Source organism: Lynx canadensis, chromosome D4, assembly GCF_007474595.2.
Source record: "Lynx canadensis isolate LIC74 chromosome D4, mLynCan4.pri.v2, whole genome shotgun sequence".
Classification (NCBI taxonomy): domain Eukaryota; kingdom Metazoa; phylum Chordata; class Mammalia; order Carnivora; family Felidae; genus Lynx; species Lynx canadensis.
In genome coordinates this window covers 59,697,680-59,710,417 of record NC_044315.2, presented here as the reverse complement: position 1 = coordinate 59,710,417, position 12,738 = coordinate 59,697,680, and the positions used below count along the sequence as shown (strand labels likewise).

The 12,738-nt window shown below is 47.7% G+C and overlaps 1 protein-coding gene across 5 annotated transcripts in view; it reads right to left on the bottom strand.

Moving 5' to 3' along the window:
- Positions 1-12,738, bottom strand: part of LOC115499833 (stimulated by retinoic acid gene 6 protein-like) — a 54,156-nt gene that overhangs the window by 23,221 nt on the left and 18,197 nt on the right. For all 5 annotated transcript variants that reach the window (XM_030294034.1, XM_030294032.1, XM_030294033.1 and 2 more), the window contains 5 exons: positions 10,970-11,100; positions 6,205-6,325; positions 4,596-4,641; positions 836-964; positions 425-495 (listed from right to left, as the gene is read on the bottom strand). In XM_030294034.1, the coding sequence (XP_030149894.1) occupies positions 425-495; positions 836-964; positions 4,596-4,641; positions 6,205-6,325; positions 10,970-11,100 (498 nt within the window). The remainder of the gene's footprint in view (positions 1-424; positions 496-835; positions 965-4,595; positions 4,642-6,204; positions 6,326-10,969; positions 11,101-12,738) is intronic.

The window sequence follows — 12,738 nt, the reverse complement described above, 5'->3', positions numbered from 1 at the left end:
AAAGTTTCTCTTTCCTGTGATCTTAAACCAGGGAGGGTACAAGCTTAGAGATTCTGAGGGCCCCACGGGGAGGAAGCCACCTAACTACGGGTCTAACACAGATCAAAGCAGAGCTAAGAGAAATGAGGAAACCAGCCCTGGTTCTGATATCAGTGAAGCCACTGGATCCGTCTGCATCGGAAACCGACCACTTCTAGAGTTTTTAATTATGAAAGGCCACACGTTTTGCTTTTTCTCTTTAATCTAGTTTGAGCTGAGTTTCTGTCATCAGCAAACAAGAGTCCTGACTAATGTGCCCATCCAGTCATCTCAGGGTCTCCCGCACTGTCAGGGCTCATCAACACTGGCACAAATACCTGGGTGGGGGGGGGGGAGGAAGGAGGGAGGGGCCGGGGAGGGGGGAATGAAGCACACGGGGGCTTACTGCAGGGGGGCCCTCCTCAGGAGCCGCTTGACATGCTCCGCCTGGTGAACTTCCAGGAAAGGCTTTTCTTCCTGTGAGAAAACAGAGAGGTGTATGCTGGGGCTCACAGATCCTTGTTAGGGTTTCGGTCCCTTTGAGGGTTACCGTCACAGAGGGCAGGAATCTGGGTAAAGCTGCTCTTTTAGATTGAGCACAGTGGTTAAAGAGAGCCTCGCTCGACAACCAAACTCTCTGGCTCCAGGTCTGGCTCCGCTCCAGGCTGGCGACATGACCTCGGGCGACACAACTCACCTTTCTCGGCCCATGTCTCTTCATGCAGAATGGGAGAAGTAAAAATAGCACCTGCCTCACACGGCTGCTGTGAAGACTAGACCTGCCAGTGCACACACGGTGCTCATACTCAGTACTCACCATCTGCAGCTCCCAGCCCAGGTGGACCCTCAGCGACTTGACAAACATGTGAAGGAAGCGGCCCAGCAGGAAGGCCAGGCACAGCAGTGAGGGCCAGTAGAACATGACGGTCTCGTACTTCCCCAAAAACTGCAACAGAAGCAGAGCATGGAGCCCGGGCTCTAGGGGGCAGGGCCAGGCTGCCCGGGAAGCTGTGGACAGGAATCTGCCTGCGGGCCCGCTCTCACCAAGCCCACCTTCCCAGGGCTTGGCGGTCAGTGATCGATGTTCTGCTCCCCCAGCCCCACACCCCCGCCTGAGCAGTGGGCCTAGAGTCCAGCAGCCTGGGTGTGAATCCCAGCACCCCCATTCTTTAAAAATTTATTTGTTGTTTAATTTACATCCAAGTTAGCATATGGTGCAAGAATGATTTCAGGACTAGATTCCTTAATGCCCCTTACCCATTTAGACGGTCACCCGCCCACAACCCCTCTAGCAACCCATTTTGTTTTATAAGAAGGGCTTTCACAGCTTTTCTGATTAGTTATTAAATGATGCTTTTGGAAAAATATACGACAGAGAGAAGGAGAGAAAGAGGGGTGAGGAGGGGACAGACAGAGCAGAGGGTTGCAGATGAGAGAGAGGGAGAGACTGTGGAGAGAAGGAGAAACAGAGAGGAGGAGGAAGGAGGCAGGAAGGAGGAAGGAAGGAAGGGAGGAAGGGAGGAAAGAAGGGAGGAAGGAAGAGAGGGAGGGAGGGAGGGAGGAAGGGAGGAAAGAAGGGAGGAAGGAAGGAGGGAGGGAGGGAGGGAGGGAGGGAGGGAGGGAGGAAAGAAGGAGGAAGGAAGGGAGGGAGGGAGGAAAGAAGGGAGGAAGGAAGGGAGAGAGGAGGGAGAAAGAAGGGAGGAAGGAGGAAGGAAGGAAGGAAGGGAGGAAGGGAGGGAGGAAAAGAAGGGAGGAAGGAAGGGAGGGAGGGAGGAAAAAGGAAGGAAGGAAGGGAGGGGGAGGGAGGGAGGGAGGAGGAAGGGAGGAGGAAGGAGGGAGGAAAGAGGGAGAAAGAAGGAGGAAGGAAGAGGAAGGGAGGGAGGAAGGAAAGAAGGGAGGAAGGAGGGAGGGAGGAGGAGGGCAGGGAGGGAGGGAGGAGGAAAAGGGGGAAGGGAGGGAGGGGAGGGGGGAAGGAAAGAAGGAGGAAGGAAGGAGGGAGGGAGGGAGGGAGGAAGGGAGGAAGGAAAGGGAGGGAGGAAAGAAGGGAGGAAGGAAGGAAGGGAGGAGGAAAGAAGGGAGGAAGGGAGGGAGGGAGGAAAGAAGGGAGGAAGGAAGGAAGGGAGGAAGGAAAGAAGGGAGGAAGGAAGGGAGGGAGGAAGGGAGGAAGGAAAGAAGGGAGGGAGGAAAGAAGGGAGGAAGGAAAGAAGGGAGGAAGGAAGGGAGGGAGGGAGGGAGGAAGGGAGGAAGGAAAGAAGGGAGGGAGGAAAGAAGGGAGGAAGGAAGGGAGGGAGGAAAGAAGGGAGGAAGGAAGGGAGGAGGGAGGGAGGAAGGAAGGGAGGGAGGAAAGAAAGAAAGGAGGAAAGAAGGAAGGAAGGGAGGGAGGGAGGGAGGAAGGAAAGATGGGAGGAAGGAAGGGAGGGAGGAAGGGAGGGAAGAAGGGAGGAAAGAAGGGGAAGGGGGTCCAAACTGCTATCATGTTGGCAGCAACACAAGTTCCTGGGAATACGGGTCTCTCAAAATGGTGCTCATAGTTTTTCTATGATTTTAGTTCCATTTTAATGAAAAAAAAAGTGGGTTTTTTCACTGTTTTAAGACAAACAATATTGTAACTTATTTTCACAATTACTAGTTGGTTTCATGTTTTTTATGTTTCCAGAGCACTTGCCCCCATGGGGGAGTAGGGTTTTGATGTTGTGATGTTTGGGTGTGGGACACAGACATGCTGAGATGTGGGGGCTCATATCTCCCCTTCATCTTCTCTCCAATATATGTTCACCACTTAAACATCAGATATCGCCACTGCCAATATTCCAGTGTCTTCTCTGTATCTACCCTTACATCTCTATCTGTTATAAATTGATATTATACCAAATACATAGGTCTATCTAGATCATAATCATCTCCCCATGTGGCTATGAATTATTCGCAAACATCACTTTTAATGCTGCATAACAGTACACTATTTAGATGAATCAACTTTAGAGTCTCTCTAATATTAGGACATTTAGCCTGTTCAACATCTCATTTTTATATCTAATGTTTCCATGAACATTCTTCATTTGAGAACATGAAGTGAAATCTTTATTACCTTAGTCGGGTTCCAGTTCCATGATTTTTAACTAGTAAGTCCCATTAGCCCCTGAGTCTCACTTTCTTACCAGTGAACTGTGGAGGTACTAATACCCTTCAAAGTGCCTTGAAGCACCTTGAACTATGCAGTAGTTAATTTGGGGGACTGAGCCTAGAACACCCAGCACACTGCGGTTCTTAACATTAGTGATTCTGAGCACAGAAGTGAGGCCCTGCCCTCTCTTTCAATTAACCATGAATGTTCTGAACTTCAAAAGAACCCCAGGAAGACTGGAAGCTCTCCAAGACACCAAAGAAAATGCCTGTGATCTGGAATTTCAGGCACTGTGAGCAGAGTGAAGGAGGGCATCTTTTTGGGCAGAGGTAGGCCAGAATGTTCTTAATCCCAGCCCAGAGATGCAGACAGAAGTCCCAGCCCCCAAGTTCATTTTCCAGTCCAGCTCCCCATCTCCATCACGCCCTGTAATCCTCCAAGGTTACTCAAGTCTGGGAGAGGTTTTGGCAAGGCTCCTGGCCCAGGTGACCTCCTGGTGCTCCCCCTACCTGCCCAGTAACCCTTATAGATGCAGTGTGACTCAGTCTTTCATCTTTTCTTTTCTGGTGTACAAGGTTAAATGGATGAAATAGTTTCCCCAATTCTGAGGACAATGCATGATAAAGCTGGAATGTTCATCCAGTCTGAGACTTCCATTTATAGACAGAGAAACTTAAGCTACATGAAGGAGTGGAAAGAAATGAGCTTTGGAGGGTGTCTGGGTGCCTCAGTTGGTTAAGCATCCAACTTCAGTTAGGTCACGATCTCATGGTTTGTGAGTTCAAGCCCCGTGTCGGGCTCTGTGCTGACAGCTGGCAGCCTGGAACTTGCTTCAGATTCTGTGTCTCCTCTCTCTATGCCCCTCATTAAACATTAAAGAAAACATTAAAGAAAATTAGGGGTGCCTGCATGGCTCAGTCAGCTAGACATGTGACTCTGGATTCGGCTCAGGTCATGATCTCACAGTTCGTGAGTTCAAGCCCGACATAGCACTCTGCACTGACAGTGTGGAGCCTGCTTGGGATTCTCTCTCTGCCCTCCCTCCCTCTCTCTCTCTCTCAAAATAAATGAAAAACTTAAAAAAATTAAAAAAAAAAGAAATGAACTTTGTAGTCAACCAGACCTGGTGTCAACTCTCAAATCAGTTATTTCTTAAGAGTTACTTAAAAAACTTGGGCCTCAGTTTCCTACCTGTAGAATAGGTCTGCTGAGATGTTCCCTACCTCGAGGGGCTGCTGTGAACATCAACTGAGAGAACATCTGTCTGTGAATGAGCATCCTGATGAACATAAGATGCTATACAAATGGAAGCATCATGAATGGCTCCAGCTCTCCTTTCGGTCATACGAAGGAGCTGAGGCCCAGAGAGTGGCAGAGGCTTGTCCAATGTCACGCAGCAAACTGGTCGTGGTGAAGCACTGAATGCTCTAAACATAGTTCAGCAGGGACTCACCTGCCCATGGGGACACTGTATGATGTAAAGGATGGTGACAGCAAACCTGTAGGACAAAAACAAGGCTTGGAGCACTGTGGTCCCTCCCAGCACAGCCCCTGGGAAGAAGCCCAGATCCCATCAGCCTGGAGCTACCTCCTCTTTTCTTACTCCTTGGGAGGGCTGGTTGCCAGGCCTCTGTGTACACTCCACCCAGACTGAGCACCCTATTTGTGCCGAAGTGCACGCACCAAATACACTTAACATGTCCTTGTATAGGACACAATGCTGGAATCCATACAGCGGAGCACAAAGACCCTGAGTGATCTCCTCCTCCCTGCCCTCATGGGACCCCAGAGAGGGAAAGGAATTTGTCCAGAGTCACACCCAGAGCCAGGACCAAGGCTTAGGTCTCTGACTGGTGTTGACGCTCCTTCTGGTGGGACTGGCCTTGTCTGGAAACACTGCCCTGAGGAATGAGCCTCAAGGCTTTAGTCCCGTGAGACACACTCCTGGCCATAGTCAAGCTTGATTCATCTCCCAAGATCACAAGCTGCTGACTGATTCCCACCACCCATTCCTCCCCAGGTCAAAGGTTTGTCAGCGGCCGGAAGATGGTATTACCCCCAGGTCTAACCCCGGATACCCTCTCTTTTAATTTTATAAAGCAAGCTGTTTACAAACTTAAGAATGGTAGCCATGGTGTGTCAGGTGCTGGTGAGCCCCCTCCAGTGGCCCACACACTGGGCCGGAGGACCCCTGCCTCACACAAAGTGCTGTAGCAGGAGAACCAGCTCAGTAAGGGGGACAGGAGCTAGAAAGCAGAGTGCTCGTGGGAGGGCGCAGTCAGCAAGGATTCCTGGGACCGGCTCCATGCTGGATCTGGGGCCAGTGCTGAGAGCACAGAAATCAACAGGAGGGTCAAGAAGTTCTCCATCTGTGGGGTTGGTGATCCATGAAGGATGAGCATGGATCTGTCAATGGACCAAGTCAGGGAAGATAACCCACAGGGGAGAATAACAACATATAGGCAAAGAGGCCAGAATGCATGATCCACAAGAGTCCATCTTGTTCTCCAGTGTTTTCCCTGGCCCATAGCAGGGATATAACAGCATGTTTGCTGAGTGAATAAGCAGGTGGATGAAGGAACGCAGGAGTCTGGTGTGACTGGAGGTGTGTGCTAGAGACTGTTAGGGATGGACAGACAGGGGAGGCCAGACTGCAGTGGCCCCAAATGCCAAGTTAAGGCACATGCACTTTCTCCTGGGCTCCCAGGGGAGACATGACAGCACAGAGAAGAAGCGTCCAAATGGGTCTCCTACATCCCCCAGTGGGACCGTGGGCAGTTGACAGAAAAATAAGTTTTCTACATCTCCGACTTCTGGAATATTCTAACCGCGAGTGGCCTGTGAAGCAGAAAGAATGCCTGACCTCCTGCAGCCTTACATGCAGTCCCAGGGAGAGGCCACTGTGGGACCTGGGACCAGTCACTCCATCTGCCCATCATGGGCCTCAGTTCTGGGCAAAGTCGCCTTCCAAGGGGAGCTCTCGGGTCACCTCCAGCCCTTTGTCCAGAGTGCAGCCACGGCAAAGGAGTCACAGGAGGGCAGACACGCAGCGTCCGTCTTACCAGATCAGAGAGTAGCTGAAGCCAAGGATGGAGCTGACCAGCCGGAACTCCGACGAGAGGCAGGCAAAGAAGGGGAAGTGAGACAGGCCGACTTCCATGCCTCCAATCAGAAGTACAAAGGCTGGGGGAGACAGGGCCAGAGATCCTGTGAGCTCTCTTCTCACAGGCTCAGGGGTGTTGCAACAAAGATACAGGGCTTTACGCCCACTTCCTGTCACAGGTCTCAGGTCCCAAGGAGGTGAGTGGACAAGCCCCAGCTCGGTAAAGACGAATGGACGAATGTCTTTCATTCTTGCAACAGACCCTTCCTGGGACCTGTTCCACACCAGGCCCTGGCTAACTATTGAGATGAAGAAGATTTGGTCCCTGCCCTTGGCTAGCTCACACTGTGATGTGCAGAGACAGGCCCCATAAGTGGACAAACAGCAATCACTGAGACTAAGGCCACCATAGCAACATGAACAGTGGTGATGTGCATGTGCGTGTGTGTGTGTGTGTGTGTGTGTGTACAAAACTTGTAACTATCACATACTCTCTAAACAAGGCAGTGATAAGATTCATTCTGCCACTGACTAGCTCTCAGAGGATCTAATAAGATCCAGGAAAACCTACTCATGCAAGAGGATCTTTACAAAGTGCCTGCTTTGAGCTGGGTCTGGGGCCAGGCACTAAGGCTGCAGTTGGAATGAAGAAGGCTCTTGCTTTCTGAGGTGTTTACCATCCAGTAGAGAAGACAGGGAGGAAGGTGAGTGCTGTGTTAACAGAGGCATATTCAATCTGCTGTGGGGACAAGGAGAGGAAGCCACTGACTTCACCTGGGGTCTGGGTCGGGGAAGGGAAGTGGTGACATACAACAAGGCCAGGAAGTATAAGCAGGAGTTTGTAAGATGGAGAGAAGAAGGGAAGGGAGGGCGTTCCTCACTCAGAGGATGGGAAATGGCTGGTTGGGGCTGGTGAGTATTTATGTGACCGTGAGGGGTGGGAGGCTGGCAGGGAAGGACGACATGGAAGGAATACTTTCTGTGAGGATGGAAGCCATGACAGTATCATTTTGTAATCTGCCAGAAGCGCCTCTGCCCTAGAAGCAGGCAGAGCAACTAGAATGGCACAACCCACACCTGCAGACAGCATCTACAACAAAGTCAGGTCTCGAGACCATTTGGTATCAACACCTGAAGTGGGAGGAAGCGGAGGAAGGCCCAAGAACAGAAGAACCCCAAACTGCCAGGAGATACAAGAGACCAAAGCTGCAATACCGGGACCGAGCCCCCCGTGGAGGCAGACAGGAAGACTCCAAGATGACAAGGACAGGAACACTAGGAGCTGGGAAACAGGGGTCCAGACAAAAAGCAAAGGCAAGAGGCAGACTCGGAAAGTATGAGGATGTTAGGAGGATACATCTATATAATCACTTCGTGAAAACGAAAGAGAGGAATCTAGAGCCACGAACCAAGAAATGATATTCTGACCCAGCCAGATGCTCAATAGCATCAGTCTTTAGGGAAATGCAAATCAAGACAGTAATTAGATACTACTTCACCTGTACTAAGATGGCTATAACTGTTTTCAAAATAGAAAATAGTGTGTGAGGATGTGCAGAAATTAGAACCCTCACACACTGCAGATCAGGGTCCAGAACAGAGTCCAGAAACAGACCCATACTTATGGAGCCAATTGACACTGACAAGGGTCCAAAGGCAATTTTGTGGGCAAAGGACAAGTTTCTGAAATAACCAGTGCTGGAAAAAATGGAAAAACAAAGGCAAAAACAACAACAACAAAAAACTTCAATCGATACCTCACACTATATGCAAAAAATTAACTCAAAATGTATCACAGACCTAAAAGCAAAATATCGTAAGACTATAGAACTTCTAGAAAAAACATAGGAGAAAATCTAAGTGATCTTGTATTAGGCAAAGATTTCTTCTATGACACCATAAGCATCAGCCATAAAATAAAATGAATAAATTAGATCTCATCAAAATTTTAAGGCAACTTTTCAAAAGAAATTGTTGGTAGAATGAAAAAACAAGCTACAGACTAGGAGCAAATGCAATTCTCACGCCTGATAAAGGACTCATGTACAGATTAAAGAACTATCAAAACTCAGAAGAAAATAAAAAACCTAATTTTTATAAATAAGGAAAGTGATTTGGACATGTTACCAAAGAGCTATAGGGATAGCAAAAAGCACATCAAAATATGATCAGCATTACCAGTCATGAAAATGCAAATTAAAACCACGATAAGACATCACTACATACCTCTAAAAATGGCTAAGATTAAAAAGACTTTGTCTACTCATTTGGTATTTAGATTCTACATATGGGTGAAATGATACGGTGTTTGTTTTCCTCTGACCTATTTCGCTTAGAATAAATACCCTCTAGATCCATCCATGTTGTTGCAAATGGCAAGATTTCATTCTTTTTATGGCTGAGTAATATTCCATTGTGTGTGTGGTGTGTGTGGTGTGTGTGTGTGTGTGTGTATAAAACATCTTCTTTATCCATTCCTCTATCAATGGACCTTAGGTTGCTTATATTTTGGCTATTGTAAATAATATTGCAATAAACATAGAGTGCTTACATTTTTTCAAATTAGTGTTTAGATTTTTGTTTTTATTTTAGAGAGAGAAAGTGTGAGCAGGGAAGAGGGGCCGAGGGGGGTGAGAGAGAATCTTAAGCAGGCTCCATGCTCCGTGCAGAGCCTGATGCAGGGCTTGATATCACAACTCTGGGATCACAACCTGAGCCAAAATCAAGAGTCAGATGCTCAACTCACCACCCCAGGCCCCAACGTTTTCATTTTCTTTGGGTAAATACCTAGTAATGGGATTACTGGGTCATATGGTAGTTCTATTTTTAATTTTTTAGGAACCTCTATACCGTTTTCCACAGTAGCTATACCAGTTTGCATTCCTATCAACAGTGAATGAGAGTCCTTTTTTCTCTACATCCTCACCAACATGTATTCTTTCTTCAACAACAGCATCAGACCTATATGTACAGAGAACAAACTGATGGCTGCCAGAGGGGGGTGGGGTGGAGGGATGGACAAAATGGGTAAAAGGGACTTCCAGGCTGTCAGTATGGGAATGAATAAGTCAATGAACAAAAAGGCACAGCATAGGGAATATAGTCATTATTATATTATAATAGTGTTGTACAGTGACAAATTACACCTCCACATTTGCGGTGAGCAGAGCATAACAGAGAGATGTTGAATCACTGTCTTGAACACCTCAAGCTAATTTAACATTGCATGTTAACTCTACTCAAATTAAAAAAAATGTCAGAGAGACTGACAACAACAAAAATGTAAGTAAAAAATAAAAAGATTGACCACGTGTTGCTAAGGAGAGAGAAAAACGGGAAGTCTCACATAAGTGATGGTGGTAATCTAAAATGGAACGATTACTTTGGAAAACAGTTTGACAATTTCTTTAAAAAGTATGATCTAGGGGGCGGGGGCTTAGTCGGTTAAGCGTACAACTTCCGCTCAGGTCGTGATCTCACAGTTCTGAGTTTGAGCCCCGCATCAGGCTCTGTGCTGACAGCTCAGAGCCTGGAGCCTGCTTTGGGTTCTGTGTCTCCCTCTCTCTCTGCCCTTCCCCCGCTCGTGGTCTGTCTCTGTCTCTCTCAAAATATAAATAAACATTAAAAAAATTTTTTTAAGTATGATCTACTACATGATGTGTATGATCCAGCCATTCCACTCATAGGCACTTACCCAGGAAAAATGGAAGCACAGCTACACACAAAGATTTGTACACAAATGTTCATAGCAGCTTTATTTGCAGTAGCCAAAATCTGCAAATAAATCAAATGTCCAGCAAGAGATGAATGCGTACACAAATTCTGATTTCTCCATATAGTGGAGTGCCATGCAGAAGCAAAAAAGAATGAATTTCTGGCACACGTTAAATGTGTATGAATCTCAAAATAACTACGCTGTGTGAAAGAAGGTCACACCCGTACACACACACACACACACACACACACAAGTACATTCTGTATGATCCCATTTATATAAAATTCTGGAAAAAGATCAGTGATGAGGGTAGTGAGGGTAGTGGGAAGGAGAGATTACAAAAGGGGACAAGGAGACTTAAGGGGCTCCTTATCTTGATTGTGGTAATGATTTCATGGATATAAACATTTGTCAAAATTTATCAAATTGTATACATTAAAGAGGTATGTGGTGGTATATCATTTCAGTTTTAATTTGCATTTCCCTAAAGACTAATGAGGCATTGGTAGGTATTTGATCATAAAGGTCTGGAGGCCCTGAGAGAGAGCCGGGCTGGACAGAGAGGTTTGGAGTCATTGTATTAGGATGGCTGAATCTGTAAATTAGAGTTGATCCTTCAGGGAGAACATGAGTCATGGGGAATGACGAGACCTCAGGCCAAGGGACAAAGAAGTAAGCATTGTTCTGCGAGGAGGAAGCCTAGGGCTTGTTGATATCAAGAAGGCAGCAATGGCTAAGACTTAGGAGAGATTTTGGGGTAGGTGATGGTGAACCTACTTTCTGAGCCTTTGTTCTAAGTCTAAAGGAGCTCTGAATCTCACTGGGGGAAAGCCCCATAAATAAGCTTTGAGACCTAGTGGGCTAGGCATTTTCCTGGGGCAAGTAACAGGTGGGGAACACTGACTGCTCACAAAGTTTATTTCCTGATCCCAGGGAACCCCGGCCAGGCAGTCTCTGAGAGCAAGACTTGCCATGACAAAATTCCCAGCAGGTATGAGGCAGCCCTTACCTTGTGCCCACTGAGGGATATGTAAGGGCTGGTACCCTTCTGAGAACAAGAACATGACTTTATTGGCTGTGGCCCCAAAGGCGATTCCATAAGACCATCGGTTACTAAAGGTGCCCACAAAGTCCAGAGGTCTGTGAACAAGAGAAACAGCTTGTGAGGCCAGAGAGTGGCTCATTCCCACCAATAGCCTTCAAAATAGCAACCCCACCCTGAGGAGGGATTATCGGGTAGCAAATTGTTCATTTCAGCTGACATTGTCTGAGGCCTTCGGTGCCAATTCTAGGTGTAGGCATGGATTCAGGGTACTGAGGTGAGGAAGACAAAAATCTTTGCCCTTGAGGAGCCTTAGGGGAAAGGGTGTGGGGAGGGGGACACAAGCAAGGACACCAATAGCCATGACAACAAAAAAAAATGGGATGGGTTTCATTTATGAGAGACACAAGCAGTATGTCTTGAGAGATCAAAATGAGGAGTATGTCCTAGACAGGCTTGGGGAGCCTGCCCCATGCCTGGCCCCTGTAAGAGTTCCAATATCCCTGGGAAGGTCTGGGACTCATTGGCTGTGCTGGTTCCACGCAAGCGTCCCTTCCTGGCCACAGCTGATTGGACCAGGGGTGACCACCTGACTTTGGATGAGCCAATCAGACGCCCGGTCTCATATAAGGGTTTCACACCATGAGGACATGAGCCAGTTAGCTGTTAAAATTCTGTTCTGGAAAATCATGGCAAGTTGGAATCAGAGTCAGCGCTAGAGGCAAGTGGAGATTTTCGGGAAGCAGAAATCCTAAGTCATATTATAAAGTCAGACAGCAGAGAGGACAATAGTAAAGTGGTGCTGAGGGGCTCCTGTGACACAAGGAGGCACAAATAAAATCAGTCTCCCAGAGATGCCCATCTCAAAGTTCCAGTTACCATGAGGCCGGCCTTGCCAGTTTCTGTGAAATCTCTGTAACTTTACAAAAATCCTTTCTTTTCCTTTTACATAAACAAACTTTACAGGATAGCTGTTTCTTCTTCTGACCAAAATACTTTGTCTACATCAAAGTAAGCAATCACATTTGGAAAGAAGAGAATACTTTCCCATTGAAATGCCATCTGATGTGGCTTTGATGAAAACTCAGGATGGCACTGGGGAGCTACACGTGGAGGTAGGGATCTGGAGGCAGGATCTGGATCTCACCTCATACCCCCTTAGTCTTGCTCATCTTCACTTTCAAGGCTCAGCTCAAGGAGCACCTCTTCCAGGAAGTCCCCGCCCCTGCCATTACTCTGACCACTTCCAGCAGGCCCACCTAGCTCCTGCCTTGCTGTGTCCCCCAAGCACTAAGTGGGCATGTCCGTGTTTTAGCATGCCCCTCTGCATTGTTGCTTGTCTAGGAAACTACAAGCTTCAAGGGGTGGGGACCTAGCACAGAGCCTTGAAAAGAGTAGGTGCTCACTGCATGTTCGTGGACACCCATTTTGTTGAAGCGACCTGCATTCAATCAGTCCTCCCTGTAGTGCCTTAGAAATAAGGGAGACTGTTTATGTATCTTTAAACAGATGGCAAGCCCCGCTCTGCTCATGTCACAGAGACACCGTGGGCGGCAAATGAAGGGCTGCTTGACAAACGGTGGTATGCCACACACATGTGAGGGGCTTTTCATGAGTGAGGGGGATGGGCTGGAACTACTCAGAAAAGCAGGGGTTTTGATGGGAAGGTGGCCAGGGAGCAAGCGAGTGGTGCCATTGTCAACTGAATTCAAAGCAGTTTGACATGACCCATACAG